At 40.7% G+C, this 18361-nt stretch overlaps 1 protein-coding gene across 2 annotated transcripts in view; it reads left to right on the top strand.

The window, feature by feature from the left end:
• The window catches only part of ank1a (ankyrin 1, erythrocytic a), a 94210-nt gene extending 76752 nt beyond the window's left edge, over window positions 1–17458 (top strand). Inside the window, exons 39-44 of one of the 2 annotated variants that reach the window (XM_075467948.1) lie at window positions 6000–6645; window positions 6847–7195; window positions 11614–11697; window positions 11990–12142; window positions 13437–13535; window positions 14773–17458. In XM_075467948.1, the coding sequence (XP_075324063.1) occupies window positions 6000–6645; window positions 6847–7195; window positions 11614–11697; window positions 11990–12142; window positions 13437–13508 (1304 nt within the window). In that variant the 3' untranslated portion in view covers window positions 13509–13535; window positions 14773–17458. Of the gene's footprint in view, window positions 1–5999; window positions 6646–6846; window positions 7196–8962; window positions 9534–11613; window positions 11698–11989; window positions 12143–13436; window positions 13536–14772 lie in introns of those variants that run through there. The other variant, XM_075467947.1, reaches the window with a different exon arrangement.
• The last annotated feature ends 903 nt before the right edge of the window (window positions 17459–18361 follow it).

The following is an 18361-nucleotide window of genomic DNA, read 5'->3' on the forward strand; positions in this document are numbered from 1 at the left end:
TGCTTAAGTTATAAATCTACGGCAGCATATAACTTTTTTAACCATTCACAAATTTTCAGGCACCATTGGACTTCCTCTTTTCCCACAAATCCCGACTAGGCAAAATTATGTTTGTTTCCCTCTGAGTTCTCTCTGTTGTACCCGTGTCTTTCTAATTTATTTCACCCGATGTTGTTGTGTATGAAAGCTGCCACAAATGCCAACTTTTACAGGATTTTACCTCAGCAACATGCAACGGGACTCAGGACACTCCTACTGTACTACAAACTCTCAAAAGGCTCTAAGCCTTTGGTTATGCATTTTACTCTGTATAAACAGTTTCTATTGCTATAAAAGTTATCAAAGACATGAAGTGAAGTATACAGAAAATAAGGATTACATGGCAAGTGCTGGTAGGTCATTGGTCTATCTAGTGATCATATTATTCCACACTGATAAATAAACTATCCTGTCATAAATAGTTTATTAGTGTTATTTTCTAAGATGTGCTCAACTTGTTTTAAATAAACAACCAGTCAGGTTATGGTATAAATACTTTAGACCTTCATTTAAGATTGAAATGAGTTTGATTTTAGCATAATAATTTGTTAAACAACACTTTGTCATACATGATCAGTCCACACAGATTTTAACAAAAGCCTCTGGTACCTGTCTCTCTGAGCAATTGTCAGTTCACAGTCTTTTACTCTTTTTCCTCATGGTTTCCTTCACTCATGCATACCCTACATCTTACTGATTCCATTTTCACCTCTGGACTGCCCTTCCTCCTGGACTGGCTTCTCCTCTCTGCATCCAGTGCAGATGACGAGTTAGTTGGACAGGTGACAGTTCCTGTCTGTGAAAATTGGAGCGATTATCAGAGATGTAACTATGCATACAGCTGTGACCATGACAGTCAAAGGGGGAAAAGGGAGATGCCCAGATCACAGCCGCAGTGAATCTGATAGTCGTGTATCTCTTCTGTCTGTCCGTCTGGCTACCTGCCTCCCAAAGGCCGTTTTTGCTTTGACACGGTGACTTTGTATACTTAGATATTGAGTCATCTGCTTTTTTTTTACACTGATTTCAAGAGGTTTATGACTTACTGTTCCAGTTTAATACATCTTAGAAGCACAGCAACCCAGAAGAGCAGCCAGCTTGACTTTTAGGCCATATATTAAAAGAGTTGAAGAATGTGTGAGTAAATAAAACTGTCAAAGACAGGGAAAATCATTCATCAATGCTCTAAGAAACTGGAAAAACAATCCAATTTGTGTGAGTAGTGAAGGGCAGCCTGTAGACATTTGTGTTTAAATTCAGACAAATCAGAATCATTCTCTTTCAATAACAGATGTTTTCTGAGGTTGTTTCACTGCTTAATTTATTGATTAATACATTTTAGTTGAAATAAGATTCCCTAATGTGCAAAAGTTAGAGGAGAATGTGATGTGGGTGCTATGTCAGTCTTTTGACGATGAAGCCACGCTGAGTATAAAAACTTAAGATGGTGGGAGCTAGCTTCTGCAGACAGACACTGGGCACTGTTGATATCTCCAAAAACATAATCTTAAATTTTAGAGGTGGTCATGGAAAACAAAATTACCAGTTTTTAATGTTCAGACATTGAGATGTGACAGTGCAACCTTTCCCTTTCATGTCTTGTCTTGCGTCATATAATGACATCATAAGAGTGGTGTCAGTCGACTCAAGTCAATCTCAAGCTTTGTGACATTTGCAAACTTTGCATTTGCAAATGTCACAATTATAAATTCAAATCAGGATCAGTCCTTCATATAAAAGCCACATAATTCCTTTTTAGCAGTGTCTTTGTCCTACCCTCTTTTCTGGAAAATGATAAAGTTTCTTCTTTTTTTGTCAAAACATCTGCAGTATCAGTTTTCTTTTTTGTAATTCTTGTCCACCTCTAAGATTTGCTCAGGAACATAAAAAAAATACATGACAAAACACCTCTTCTTTTAGACTTGTGAGGGGACATTTAAATTCTTTCTGCCTGTGGTTGCATGTTCAGTAGTTTGAGTCTTTTTATAGTTAATGTTGGTGCACTGAATGTCCTTTTGGGAGCCGTGTTTTCATTCCCTGTGAATCTGTCCCTCTCTGTGTTTCTCTGGACATGTCATCTGCAGCCTAGCCGCCCTACTCTTCCTCCTTCTCACTCCTCTCCGAACTCTGACCTCATGCCGACCTCATCTTGACCTCTGACCTACATCTCTAGCTTTGTTTTTCTTTTTTTTTTTAAATCTTTTTCTTATTTTTTGCAGTTGGTGCATTGCCTTTATTTTTACTCTTGAAACCCCACTTTTTTGCTCTGTGACAGATACCCTTCACACAGACTGTGTTATCAGCACCCACTGGGAGGGGGGAGGTGACCCCTGCTCTCTCTGTCTCTCACACTGTTTCTGTCTGTGTTCATCAGCCTGGTTTTATTCCTCTTTCTCTCTCTCGCTGCTCTTCTCTTTTTTCCCACTCTGTCCTTTCCCTCTTTTCCCATCCCTTTTTTTCCTTACCCCCCTGCACGACTGCATGTGAACCAGACTTCTATTGCTCATCTCCCTCTGTGTTTGCATGGAACCACTGGGAGGATGGGCAGCAGTAACACTAGCTTGTTGGAGATAATGTTTCAAACACTGCATTAAAGCTGCTTGACCAACAGACGTGTCTTTGCATGGCATGAATACCGAGAATGACTCTATAGTTTGCCTCTGTTACTCCTCAGTGATCAGTCATAAGGGGAGTTTAAAAAAGGCTGCAGACCTTTTTTGTGAACTTTGACTCGTGTCTGCTCTGTTCATGTATGAATGTTATTGTTGTTTTGTGTGTCACTGGTTCGATGTAAACTGTCCATCCCATTTTGTGTAAAATATGTGATGGTCAATTTGTCCCTCCCCTTGTTGTAAACATGCTAATTGTTAAATGTGAACTGTCAAACGAGTCTGTGTGAGTGTATCAGTGTGGACGTCTTTGTGTTTTAATTCATAACTGTTTCATGGATTTCATATACATATATACGTATGTGTTTACAGGCAAAAACAGTACGTTTCCTTTCCATGTGTTTTTCTGTGAGCTTACCTTCTTTGCTTTCTGTACATTTTTTATGTCTTTCAGTTAGGGAGGGAGGGGGTCTGAAAATATTTCTTTTCATACTTCACTCCAAACACTTTCATAATTTCTGTCTCTCCCAAGCATATTTCCCTCACTATCATCTATACTGACAATATAACTTCCCATTCTGATGACATCAAAAACAGAACTCATCAGGTCCTGGTATGCAAGTAATTTCATACACAAACTAACAGACTAACACTAAATTCAACTTCAGATATATACCTCATCACTTACTTAGATAATGATAATATAAGATAATGTTGCTATTTAAGTTGTAATCCATGTTTTGTTGGCTGATTTGGTTCTCTCATTTTCAGAACTGACATATTCATATAATCACTATATGTTTCCATGGCCATAACACATTTTCATCTGTAATTATTCCATAATGTGGTGAGTCGGCTGACGTAACAACTTAGAAGGCATTCGAACGATGAGTTGATTCATAGCTAAATTTAGAAAAAGATTGAAATTAAATCATTAAAGCTGAATTTTTACCTTTTGTGGCTAATATAAAGATATCTAGAATTAAATCTGCTAGTGCTCTCACAGATTTAAATCAGCATTTGAACATTCTATAAACAATTTTTTTTTTGTAACGCGAATAAATCAGCAGATGGCTATTTGTAACGTAAAAATATAGTTCAGTAACCTTCTCCTTGAAACAGAATAAAGTCTCTCTGCGTGCAATGCAATGTCTACTCTGCTCTTGCATGTGAATCCCTTCTTTAAATACCTTACCTGCTTAAGCCATATTCATATATGAACGCTGAATAATGTGCAGACTTTTCTTTGGTTGCTCACACATGCTCTTCAGACTGGGAGTCTGCATGAGATGCATTTCTACATCTGGATATACTCCAAAGTGGCATCTTAATAGAGTGCACAGGAGGCAGGAAGTGATGCAAAAAGTACATAGAGGAAATCCCAGGGTTTATTTACATCCCACTGAGGAAAGTGCACAAAGGTATCTTTCTCAGCTTCTAACTAGGGAGTAGGCATGGTAATTTGCACATTTGCAGTCTCACATGCAGTAAATTGTGTAAAAGTTCCACACCCCCTGTTGTTTCGAATTTCTCCATCTCTTACTTCTTTATCAGCCCCAAAGGGCTGCTAAAGGGCTTCAAGTTAACTCTGCTTTCAGCTTTTATTTAGTTTGTTTTGGTCTGAGGTGCTGCTGCCTCTAGTGTGACATCCGGTGGTCCTGAATGTCTGAAAGTTGTATGCAGCACCCTAAAAGTGAAGCCAAATGAAAGACCAAACAATTGTTTAAAATCGTAGAGACTTAGACTCAACTTTATTGAATATTGTATATCGTTTAGCGTATATCGTATATCGTACTGCAAAAATAGAATAAAACGACTCTAATATATTGCCGTTTCATTGCCAATTTTTGTCTTTTATCATTTGTGCAGAACTAGATTAAAGAAGGCACGTAAGCTCTAAGAAAGTATATTTGTAGTTGTTATTATCTTCGGACGGACAGTAGCTGGGAGGGTGAAATAGAAAGTACGACAAGGGGTCTTTTTTTTGCCACTTGGTGTCTCATATATTTCCTGCACTCTTGGCAGTAATCTACTGCCAACCAGGAATCACATTACAGCCTTTCCTCTGCACAGTATTCTCATCGCTGTGCAGTAGAAACACAGATAAGTAGTGTTGCGTACTCTGTAAGTACCGTATGCCCTCCACCACATCTTCTATTTCTGAATAAAACATTTCTTTGTGTTACATCCTGAGGTGTTACAGTCATGCTGCCACTCACACTTTGCTTTATCTTGATGACCATTCATATAATTCTTTCAGAAATATTCATGCAATTTCTAAGGAAGGGTCATTTTCAGGATAATTCATTCAGCATGGTCAGGTTACATGATATATTAATATCATTTTTTGTAGAGTGAAATAGCAATCCTGTTTTTTTTCCCACTGTATTATTCTTTATTTTAGAGCATATACAGTTGTCATTTTCATGAAAGAAAAGAGAAAGAAAGAAAAAAAATGTTCTACTGCTGTGACATTGTGTATTATTATACCAGGTCCGGTTGTACAAGGGTTGTCAAAAATCTGTAGGAGTGACCTGAGTCCACAGCACAATGACAACATGGAGTTTTAAAAAATGATGAAAATGTACTTGAAAGAGTAATTCCCTTTTTTGTTTGAGACAGCAACCATGTGGCTTTTACAACAGAGGAAAGTGTCCTGTAATTATGTTTGTATAAATAACAATACAGAGGTATAATGAATGCATCAATGAGAGAGCAAGCATATTTGTGGCGTGAGAAGAGTGTGTGTTTGTGTATGTGTGCACGTGTGTGCACTTGTGTGTGAGAAGGAAATGAGATTGCCTGCGTGCATGCTATCCAGCCTGACAACAATTATAACCTGCCTGTTTCTGAGAGAGTTTGAATGCATGCATCTACGAATATGAATGGATGTGCGGGTCAGTATGAGACCGAGAGTGTGTGTCCTTGCTGGACAAGTGTCAGTAATCCCTCTCCGTCTCCCTGCAGGTGGCAGCCAGCAGAGCAGCATCAGTCACAGCTGGGTTCGAGCCTCAGTCTCAGTCTCTCGGTCCATCTGGTTGTGTCTGCTGCTGCTGCTGCTCTCACTGTCAACACTGGCTGATTGAGCTTGGCAATCCTTCTTCTAAAAGCTGCCTTTGCTCTCTAAGCTAGTTGCACCTATATTCCAGCTCCTATTGTCTTGGCCCTCCCCCTCTTCCCCTCCCCACATCTCTCCCATTTGTCCCTTCAGCCTCCTCTACTCCTCCCCTAGATGCCCAGCTCATGGGCAGGGGCACTTACCCTCTCCCAGGGCTTGAGTGCTGTAGGGGCTGAGGTGGGGAGCGAGGCGGGGGGCCGGGTGTCAGTGTGCCTCTCTCTGTCTCGCTCCAGGTTATGGGTTTGCACAGGAAGAGCTGCTCTCACCCGCATCCATGCAGTACAGCCTGCCCTCTCCGCTGGGTGCTGAGCCTTACTGGCAGGAAGTCTCAAGTCTGGACTGTGCTCCCATTGCCACCACAGAAGAAGACACGCTGATGGAGATGTCCGACGTACAGGTGTGGCCCTCAGGCAACAGCCCCTCTCTGGTGCCCGTGGAGGACTCTTCGCTGGAGTGCAGCAATGCTGATGACTCAGAAGGCCTACTGGGGCTGCCGTATGGAAGTCTGGGTCGGCCAGCCAGTCAGGCCAGCGCAGCCAGCGGAGGGGGTGGGATGCTGAGTGGCTCCATTGAGCTGCCAGAAGATGATTCAGAGATGGGCGTTGACTCGCTCAGCACCACCACACCAGCCTCGCTTGGGGGCACCATTGCTGGGATCAATCTTAACGGGCTGAACAATGGTCAGGGGTCAGAGGCAAGCTCAGAGACATCAGCTGTCACAAATACAACTGGTGGTGATGGAGCTGGAGGAGGGGGAGGACGACAAGGCGGGACGGGCTCAGAGGAAGGACTTTCTCTTGTTGCAGGACAGCAAAGGGTGTATGCTCGGTTGAGTGAGTCACCTGGGCTGAGCTGTGTTGCAGATCGGAATGGAGACAGGTTAGTAGGGCCTCTGCATGCCTTTCAGAGTGGGCAAAGTTACATTAGAACAATGAATCCCATTTTACTTTATTGCATGACAATCACAATTCTATGAGGGGGTGGTGACCACCAACAGGTTCTGAACGTTTTTTCTTTTTTCTAAGTAAAGAAGAATGTTTCATCTACTACCTCCTCATTTATCCACTGATCTCCTTTCAGGTCAGGTAATGGTGGAAACGGAGGTGGTGGAGGCTCTTTCCTTTCCTACCTGCAGGAACAGACAGGCCCAGGGTGGATCCCTGTCACTGACCCGACTCAGGCTTGGGTGGGCACGCAGTCTAAACCCAGGCAGGCAATGGAGACCATGATTTCATCAGTACATAATGCTTTGGATGTAGACCAATCCCCGGTGTCCCAGGAGGCCCTGCTTCAACCTGTAAGAGACATGGGGCACTCTGAGATCTTACGAGGGCACTTCAGAGGTACCCAGCCTTTCGAGAAGGGTTTGGGATTTCCGCACAGAGTTCCAGAGCTGAGGGCCTGGGACGACGTGCGCCTGAAGGGCCAGGTGAGGGTGGTGTTCGTCCCATGCTAAAACAAAAGCAGAATCAGTAGGACTTATTCTCTTGTGTTCATGAAGGTCTGTACAATATTTAATGTCCATTCATCCAATATCTCAGATAGTTCTGGATCAAAGTTTTGCATCATTAACATGCTTTTATACATCCACTACACTTATGTAACTCAAAACACTTTGATTCGTGTACCTGGGTTATGACTTTGGCTGCAACACTTTGTTCCTACTGAACAAAAAACACCAACACATTTCGGACTCAATTCAATTTCAGTACAGGTCAGATTTTATGGTTCATAATCGTAACTGGTGTGCGTACGAACATGTTGCATCCAAATTCCATGTGAACACGACTGCCAACTAAAACAACTTGCTTGTGCACTAAATACATTTTGCATGCGTCCTTTCTAAAATAGATAGAATAGATTTCAGGCACACAGACAATTCTGAAAAGAAAGCTGTTGCAACAAATATGATAAGAATTTGTCCAGCTATAAAGCACAAGATAGAGAAGGACAGGAAAGGCTAGACAGCTTCAGCTGTTTTAGCAGCTACTGCTGGATGTGGTGTTGTAGTGCTGCAGGTTTATGGTTATGATGACAGTGCTAAGCACATGCCTATAAGCAAAAAGCCACATGGAATCACTTCAGCTTGGAAATGTGAACATAGACTACCATCCGAATTTTGTTTTCAGCATTGAGTTCTGGGTCCAATGGCACTGCAGTAGCGATTGGTACTTAATGGCTCCAGCTCTGATTGACAATGATATAACCTGACACAATTACCAATAAAAGCATCTTATGTGGAGGCTCCAAAGGTGACGAAAGCAGCAACTTGCAGATATCCGATCGGTTTTATCAGACTGCACCCACCAAAGGTAGATTTTCAGTCTGCGTGGGGCTGTCTCATGCAAAATATGGTAAACATTTCCTCAGAAAGTAAGGCTTATCAGAAATGATGGTCCACCACAGCCTGTTTGTCAGTCAAATTCCATCCCTGACTGTTGTAGAACTTTACAGGGTCATGTCTTGGAGAGATAATTGGAGTGCACTGTACCGACACCCTAAGAGTGACCATGCTGCCTCTGGCAATTTTTTTATGCTTTCTTGAAGAGACAAGCTGTTATAGTGCAGTTCAACAGCTCATGTGAATCGGACCACAAGCAGAAGTCTGACACATTTTACATGAGTTCATGGTTTCTTACTGTCCCCCCAAGAAGTAACACTTTGAATTAGCGTTCAAAACAGCATTATATTGTGCATGATAGATTTTAGAGCAATACAGCAAACATAAACAAAAAGCTACACACACACGCACACACTCTGGGTCTAGCGCCCAAGATGGGCACAAACAGAATGTTCGGCCAAATATAGAAAGCATTCTCACTCTCCCACTCATGTTACGTGATCTCCACCCCTGTCATTCCCACACTTTAACTTTCTGGCACAACACCGATACATCATACTGTAACAGACAGTCTCTGTAAATATAAAGTTACATGTGGGACCTTTGTGGCTTGGATATTGCTTTTTTAACTGTTTCTAACTGTGATTAATGAGCCCATTTTGGCTTTGTTGGGAGGCTAAATAAACAGCTACATAGTGAGATTATTGTTTTTGAGGAAATGTGTTTGTTTGGCTGTTTGCATTACAGGGAATGAGAAGTATTATTTAGTTAGTGTAACAAGTATTTCCTGTAAAGAAAGTTACTGGTGTCTGACTGGAGAAATCAGAGCCATGTAAGAACAGCTTGAGGTATTTAAAGCCCCATAGATCACATGGTCAGAAAGAGAGATGTGTGAATAGAAGCCTCTCATAGTTGCTTTCGGTTGGATTTGATATCTTTAACTAGCTGATACTGACCTGATAGTGGGAAGGAGAAGACAAAATACATGGTCAGAAGGGCCCACAGCCCCAGCTAATAGAGGACAGATATGATCTGGAAGACACAGCACCACTTTGACTGAATCAGTGACAAAAGGGCTGCAGCTGTTACCTTCTCTCTGAGCTGAGAGAAGGGCTGTGTGGCAAACAGGAGTCACTGAAGGTTGATGGGCTCAAGCTGCAGTCGTGCATTCATTTGTGCAGACTGTGTTGGTGTTTGAATTGGGGCAATGTGGGCCCTGGTGACTGAGCTGTTCTTCAGCTTCGTGCTGCTGGCTTTCCTGGTAATCAGCTGTCAGAATGTCCTCCTCATAGCCAGCGGCTCTGTGCGGTCTGTGCTCACCTACATTCATGCTCAGCTGGACCACGAGCTCGGTGAGGTAGAAGGAATAGCTGATGAAGAGGAGAACGTAACCACCAGGGTGGTCCGCCGCAGAGTCATTCTCAAGGTACAAAAAAAGGCAGATGACAGATTATTTATAAAATCCAGGAGTGAGAGATTTGTGGCATTAGAGGCAGATGATTGCTTATGTTTAATTGCAGTTGAGTGAAGTGAGAATGAGGAAAGTTACAGTGAAGATAAGGACATCATGAACAGGAGTGAATCTCTGTGTTTCAGACAGTGACAAAAGTTTTGTGTCAAATTCATACAAAGATAATGAATAATCCTCCTGTACAGTTAGTCTGTGACTGTAGTATCTACTGGGGCTGACGTTATCTTAAGCTGTTCCATATGTAGATATGACAGATTGTCCTCAGCTCAACAAATGCTGAGTCTAGTTCTACTAAAAGAAAAAAACAATATTGTGAGCTATTTACCATTTTCAACCACCTTTTATTAAACTGAAACCGTAACAATCACCTCGGACTCCAAACTTCTCTAGTTTTATTTAAGCTTAATCAAGCTCAACTGCCACGTGTTTTCCCTTTGTAATGTCCAGCTGCATACAGTTCTCTTAACTTAAAAATAGCTGTGTGGACATGCTGCAGATTATCAAGGGCTATAACCGTATTATCATGAACCTTGTGATCTGTAATTATAAGTGTGTAAAGAAGCACTGTGGATTCCAACTGCTCCCACAAAAAAAACCTTCTAACCCCTGAAATGTCTGTCGTTCATCTGATTATCTGTGTCTTCACTCTGTGGAGAAACAATACACTTCAGTGAAAGCAACAAACATGTTTGTGGTGTAGTTGGGGAGCTCTGTAAATGGAAACATGATGCATTTGCAAATCAGTTGATCTCTCAAAATTGAAAGTAGCACGGAAACAACACGTAAAATGTTGAAACAGAGAAATTCTGTTGTTAACTGAAAATGTTCTGCTCATTTTGAATGAACTGCCAGCAGTAGGTTTGAAATCAGTTGGAACAGAGGCAACAACATAGGAAAAGCTGCATAATGCTAAAGAATAATCTGATTGAACATTTAACAACTGATTAGTTTAAACAACAACAATAGTGATATGATGTTAAGGGTCTAAGGAGGATCTAAAAAGAGTCTTAGTCTGGGTACATGGTTTCTGCATCTGTGTGTGCAAACAGATTGGGATTCTGCAGACACACACATGGTCTGATTCAAACTAACATTCAATAAGACAGTTGCTCCAAAATGATCCATGCATCGGGATATAATCAGTCATTGTTGAGGTGTAAATCAAGGTAATACTAATTCAAAGTCTAATTCAAGGTCCATCACAGGGCCACATAGAGATCAAACGAGAAAAACAACCATCTACACTCACACTCACCTAGGGTCGATTTAGAGTTCCCTGACATGGACCTGTCTCCTTAAAACAAGCGTCCATATTGATCCTCAGTGCAAATCTCAAAAGCCAGCCTTTTTGTTGGTATGGATGTGCATTAGTGAGCAGGATATAGATACATTGTACATCTGTGAAGACACCATTAATGGAGACCCACACTCCACACAGACAGACATGTTTGAGCAACATATGCTGCCATTCAGAGAAGGTCCTTTTTGAGGAAAGTCTTTCTTATGTCACCAAGACAAAATCAATCCACACCCTGCACATATTATAAGCACACGGCTCCATAGCTGAATAGCCTGGGAGCCTAATTGGCTTGTCTGCAGTCCAACCCTGTCACCCACTGAAGAACTAGTCAATCATGATATGAAAGTAGAGGAAAGGAAACTTCAAATCTAGTTGACCAGCTGAAATCTTCTATCAAGCAGGAATGGTAAAACTTCTAAAACAGGTGTCTGTAATGTGTTTTGTAAAAAGAGACATTGATGCAACATGGTGGTGAGCATTTCCCACTGTTCCTGTTAATCTGTTACTAGCATCGAATTAAAAAGAAATAATTAAATGGGTCAGTTTCAAAATTGTAAAATAGTTTTTTCACTTATACACATCATTTATATCTACACAATATCCCAACTTTTTTTTTTTTTTTTTTAAAGAGAGTTTCATGCTTCAAGTTCCATAAGGAAGTGCAGTTCATGTCGTTTTGTTTTTTTTGTTATGAGAAAACTTTCTTGAGGGCTACAAATGTTTGATTATCCACAGGGTGACGAGGTTGAAGATCTTCCTGGGGAACAAGTAAGCGAGGAACAATTCACGGATGAACATGGAAACATTGTCACAAAAAAGGTCAGCATTTTCTGAACTATCTTAATTTTGTTCTGAGTAAAGTCATTTTTTATCCTTTTTTACTGTCACTGTACACACAGCATCTCCCCATAGAAAAGATTATGAAACTTGTAATCTTTATAATCACAGCTCTTCGTCATATCTGCCCGTTGTACAGTCTATTTTGTTTTTTAAAAAGACAGACTATTCCTCCATGAATATTTCTCCATCTTTTCACTGCCTCACCACTCTCCTCCACTCACCCATCGCTCTCTTCCACCCTCCTGTGTGCGAATGTGTACATGTGTGACAGATTGTGCGGAAGGTTGTGCGCCGAGGGAAGGGTTCAAGTGAGGAAGGGGTTCAGGAGCTGAGCGTGGAGGGCTCTCTGCAGGATGCCAATGAGCTGGAGGGAGATACTGAGCAGTACATGAGCTACGCCATCCTGGGTCGGGACAGCAGCAAGGTGGGCTTCTGATCTGCAGGCAGCTATGTGTCTCACCTGAGGCTCCCTTTATTAGCTGCAGGGTATGCAGTGAGGCTTAAGAGCTGAAATGGATTGAATTATATCAGATAAAACAGCTGAACACCACCCCATGAGGCACTGTTTGATTTAAATCAGTGAAGCAGCTAGATTATAGCGAATTAAGCAAAGGGTAAGCAGCAAGCTTCAACGTAGATTTCCAGGCATTCCCTGACAGTATTTACATAGCTTAACCTGCATGACCACATTTTGTTTAGTATCTGATGACTTTAAAAAGCAATAGACCTGTTTCATTGTGTGTCAGAATGAAATCTCCTCAGAAGATAGAGAAGTGTGTGTTTGATTAAATGCATGATTTTTGCATTTTTTTCTGTAATGTAAATCTCCACCCAAATGTTTCTGTCTCATTTCATCGTGTGTATGTAAGAAGAAGAGAGTCATCCTCTGGTGCTGTTCTGGCTTCGGTTGAGGGGGCTCTCAGTCTATTAGCTCATTCAGGGTTTCATCATCTTTGTCATCACTAAGTCATACCTACACTTCTGCTATTTGTTTCTGGTACATTAATGACTAAATGAACTGACTGCAGTCTCTTGCAGGTGTCATCATTTTAATTCCTCCTCCTTCACTGGTTATCTCAATGAGTGATTGTCATGTCTTCTTGTCTTCATTAAAGCTTATAGTCCTTCAACTGTGACTGTGTGCCTTGTCACTCAAACCAATTCTGAATCAGAGCTGGGTCAAATACTATTTCCAGTCTGGTTTTGAACAGAGCTAATAGTTCAGACTCGTTAGGTCTATATAAAAAAAAATTTTGCTCTTGTGGTCTGAAATTTCTTTAATTGAATGTGTATTACCCCTTTATAGCTTTTTCAAGCTGTTCAAAAATGCAAATATTATTTGGCACTACTCTGCACCATAAAAACAGTGTCTTACCTGTCTCGCCAACTGCCAGCCACCACTTTTGTCCTAGCTTGACTGTTTTATACATATTTTCTTTCTTTTTCCCTCTCTTTCCTCTCCTTCACTTATTCTTCTCTCCCATTTCTGTTACATCCTGTGTTGTTTTACTTGTTTGTTATTCCCCTCTTTCCTTGTGCCTCTGTGTTCTTTCACCATTGATGTACTTCTGTCTGTTCTCATCTCTATGCCACCATACCCTTCTCCTTTATTTGACTCTCCATTACTAATATTTCCTCAACCTCCTGTCATCGCCACGTCTTCTGAACCCACGTACCTCCTCTGCCATCGACTCCCTTTTCCCCTCCCCATGATGTAGCCCGATTCTGTGGATGTGAAGAAAGGTGCTCAGATAGTGAAATGTGCCAGTCTGCGGAGAGTTAAGCAGTGAGGCAGACTGAGCGCTGCGTCCCCGCAGGTACGGGACTGCCCCACGTTAACTCGTCTGACCTGTGGGCAAAACCATTTAATCCAGTCTCTCTGGATTAAAGGCATCTGAATGTACCCTTAATTCAATACTAATGATATGAAATGTGATGCTGGCACAGAAAAATGTCACATGAAATATTTACGGAGATGCAAATAGTACAGAAATATGAGAAAAGTATCATCTGAAAGTGATGGGAAAAAACAAGTTATTAATGCCTGACAAGTCTGTTTCATACAGAATCTGTTTGGATTTTAGATAGCTTCAGTAGTTTAGTTTTATTATTAATTTGGCTGTCATAAAGACAGATGATACTTACTTATACATCTTAGATGACACCCACAGTAGTGTTCCAGTATGTTAAAGCCTAAATATACATCGCAAACTGCAGCTGCTTCTGCAAGTGCTTTGTCACGTTTCCATCAGCATACGGAGTTATATTTGTGAACAAATAACTGATGGACACACCACGCATTTCTTATGCTTAATTGGAGTTACTCTACGTGTGATCAAGCATATTTAATAAAAAAAATTTTAAAAAAAGAACCCCAAAAACTTATCAGCTGTATGTGAAATGCTTTTTCTGCTCAGTGTCCAAACTGTGCTGTCAGACTTGGCACACAAATATAATTCCCTAAGTTTGATCCAAAGAGATCTTCAAAGCTGTAATGAATTGTATTGCGTCAGTTGTTTTTCCTCATGCATGTTGTGACAAGCTGTAAAAAGGCTGGCACAATGTGCAGTCAGCAAAATCAACAACCAAGATGGATCTTGTAAAGTGACAGCTCTCAAGGACAAAGCTGCGAGGCCAGTTGTCCAGAGAATTTGAGCCACCTCAGTGTGTCTGTATATGTGTGTGTCTGTGTGTGTGCGACTTGCCCTTTCCACGTAAAGGCCGTGACATTCCTGAGATCACTAATATTTCAAATGACTCACTGCTGCATGTTAAACCGCTTTTGCCAGCTATTTTTTTGCCTAAATGCTCCAGCAGAGCAAATGTGTGATAGTGCCTAATTGAGATAGAAAAGGGACTTATGATATATAAGAATCAGTTGAAAAATTTTTAAAATGTGGTCAGTTTGACCATCCCATATGTCAGCTGACTTTTTCCGTTGATCAAAAATACTCCCATTTGCTTTGACTCGTTCCAGCTTGCATGCCACTTGTTGTGTACAGGATTAAAACACATGCTTGACTCCAAATCACTGCATTTCTTTTCTCTCCACAGAGTTCTCCAAAGGATTCAACCCCTTCACCAAAATCACCCTACATGGACACATGACCAGCAGCAGCTGACAGAAGAAAGACCACATCTGAATAAGCAGACAAAGAGAAATGAAGACCCCCCCACACACAATGACAACCACAGCGGCTAACATGCTAACAATCAGCACGTACCAGAAGAAAAACGATACAGATCTACTTGTAGTTTTTATTACTTTTTTTTTTTTTAAAGAAACTGTGAGGGGGGGGAAATTATATACTGCTAGACTAGAAGCATGATTTCATATAAAACAGAAAAAAAAAGACAAACAAACTAACAAAAAAATAGCAACCAAAATGTGCTTCCTGTTATCTGTATCAGCATGAGTGACTGCTGCCGCATGGCCCGTCTTTAACTACAAATACTGAGGGATTACAGGGGTGGGTAAACGGGTTGGGATGGGACAGGCATGCAGTGTAGGTTTTGGTCAATCACTGGCCCAATTTTTAAACTAATGGTGAAATGTTTATCAGTCAGCTAAAGAAAAAAAGAATATGACTGAAAAACTGAGAATCACATCATGTCCAGGCAACTGGTTGTCCCTGTACACTACACAAACTAGTTTCACTCCTGTCCCAGTGCTCTCTAAGTCCAGTAAAGCTACACTTATCACCCAATGATATCAGTGTTGTACATAATATTGTATGCACTAAAATGCTCTACGTGACTGTGTGTTACGTGTGTTGTTTATGTTATATGATCCCTATGCGATGCCACTGATGCTGCTGTTTCAGGTACATACGAAATTCCTTAGTTTTTCTTGTTTGGTTCGTTCGGTCAGGACCTATATATTATTCTATATATCTTGAGATCTATGTGGGCACAAGAACATACAAAAGTGGTGTCGCTCTTCCTGTTTTAATCGTTGGATTTATGTGGTCGTTTGTTACTTTGTGCTTCTGACTTGCTCTCATCCTTTGTTTTAGACATAACAAACTGTAGAGGGGAGATGTATACAAAGTCATTTAATGAAGAGGGGGGGTTTCGTTTAGCTTTAGGAGGTGAAAAAGGCAACGATGAGAGCTATAAATGACGGATTATCTAGAAAGATTGAGCTTCTCTACCACCCCACTCTTCTGCCTTTTCTTGTCCACACTGTGCTGTATCCTTATGAGTTATGTGTTAATAAGACATCTGTCTGAGCCCTTCATTCGACCGCCAGCTCTCATCCCCTCACTTCTGCAGTCAGCCTCTCAGAGTAGATGTAGCAGTCCTGTCCTCCAGCAGGGGGAAGGATCCCAACCTTCAGCTTGCAGCTGTGTCTGTTGACCTCATCATGCTGTTTTTGACACCATCCCACGAGGTGCACTTATAGATCATCTCTCCACCACCCGAAGATGTCACTTGATGAGGTAGCCGAAACGCTGGAAATAATGTAGCACTGGTTCGACTGGGTAAGAGATGAATTTGGAGGAAGGAGTGTCGTGTCATGGGTTGAGGTTGTGTTGAGCTCTGATGTTTGTCCCTTTGGCAGTTCTTTGAAGTGTAGCAAAGGCAGTCAGTCACCAAACACTGTGATGCGAAACTGTAATACTGACCCGTAACTGTGAGCCTGGCCTGTCCCGAAGCATGTCTCGTTTCACGCTTTACTTAAGCTTCTTTTCTTTTGTTGTGATTTACTGTCTTAACTGTACTTCAGAAGAAGCAATAACTGCTCGTTGAAGATAAGGGTTGTTTGTACGTGAGTGCTTGTGTGAAAAATGAGGGAGGATGGTGGCTTGCGTTCTTCCTCAGCTTGGACTTTCAGTCTGTTACAGCTTTAGACTCTTCGTCACTCTTCTCAGAAATGATGTCAGTACATTGGTATCACATATTTTTTTCATTTTGTTTCAGTGAAAAAGAAAAACTGTTGCTACGTTGATATAACTTCATATCAGCCATCCCATCTGCAAAGCGCCCAATGTTTGACTTTGTTACTCATCTGAGAATGTTGGAGAAAGTTGTGATAATATCACACACTACAAATGGGCAATTCTTTAAATCACTTTTTTTTTAAAGTTGGTTTACCTCAATATGTGTGCCATCTCACACTACATAAATTATCTACATGCTTTTCTTTCAGATGTCATGTTAGACATTGAATTCTTCTCAATGAAAAGTATGTATGCCACAAAAATGTTGCAATAAGCACCCATCAATAAGTGTTTAGTGTGGCTCCAAAGCCAGAGATGATGAATGTAAAGTCTTGGTATACTGTGAGTCTTGTTATGAAGTAGTCTAATGTGTTGGCTCTGTATTTCAGTAGATCATAGGGTAATCACTCTGTTGTTTCAACATAATATCTGCTGTTATTTATCATACATATTACTTCATTGTCATTTAATCACAAACATACACAGTGGAAAAGGTTTTAAGAGCAAAGCCTCAAAATGGTTTAGACTTACTGACAAATATCCCTTCATCAGATATTCTATCTTTTTTATTCTCTCATTTATTAACTGCTTAGGTTAGATGTCAGTTTACATGACTCCGTAGTGTATGATTTGCACCATATAGAGGAATGCCATTTTAAGCAATATTAAATAACAGATATTTCACTGAAAAATATAGATATGAAATAAATCCTGAAATGAAGTAAATGTAAATATATAGATGAGTTAATATAGTTCAATAAATATAAAGGTAAATGTTTTTGATTTAACAAATTGAATTTTTAAAGAATATCTTCTCTTTCATTGGGGGGTGGGGGGAGTACATTTTTTTTTCATGATCCCACTTGTATTTATTTCAGGGAGGTTTTATTTTCTAATGCCGTGCTTATTTCTCATCTCTTTTTTAGTTGCACATATTTGGTAAAATGGAGGAGCAATGTCACAAACAACAGTACCAGAGACTGAACGGTACAAAAAGCAGAGTGGATTGAATCTTGCACAAACCCTATTACCAACGGTGGCTGGTGCTGCCATAGTCTGACCCAGTCAGTTATTCATACCCCTTCAAGATCCTGGAAATATATGTGGCATAAGGAAGTAAAAGTTCCTTAAACCTGATTAATTGAACTATATTATCTTATATCTATCTATATATTTATCTATACATACATTCACACACACACGCACACACATATATGTATATATATGTGGAGAGAGAGAGAGACTATATATAAAATTACCTCATTTATTAGTTTCAGGGCTTTCATATGTATTTATTTCAAAGGCATATTTATTTAAGTATCTAATAATGGTATTCTATACTTTAAGCTCATATGGTATGATTGGGTTGGTTTGTGAAGCAGCGGCCATTTATATATCCGCTGCTGATGTCAAGGTTAGTGCTACGGGGATCTGATTAAAAATAGTCAAATGTTGGCGAGCGATTTCTAGTTCAATGGAATTTCTGAAGAGGCTCTGTGGCTTCAAGATGACAAACATTTTTCCTCAACGTAGCCCAACTGTAATCTTTTCTGCCCTCTTACCAAAAATGAGACTGAGCCCATTCTAAGGCTTCCACATGGTGACAGTTTGAAGGGAGTCGTGGTCACAGCAAAGAGGTGAAAACTGGAAAGCTGAGACGATGCCATGCACCAAGTTCATGCAAAAATATTAACTCTTGC

This window comes from Odontesthes bonariensis, chromosome 6 (assembly GCF_027942865.1).
Source record: "Odontesthes bonariensis isolate fOdoBon6 chromosome 6, fOdoBon6.hap1, whole genome shotgun sequence".
Lineage (NCBI taxonomy): Eukaryota > Metazoa > Chordata > Actinopteri > Atheriniformes > Atherinopsidae > Odontesthes > Odontesthes bonariensis.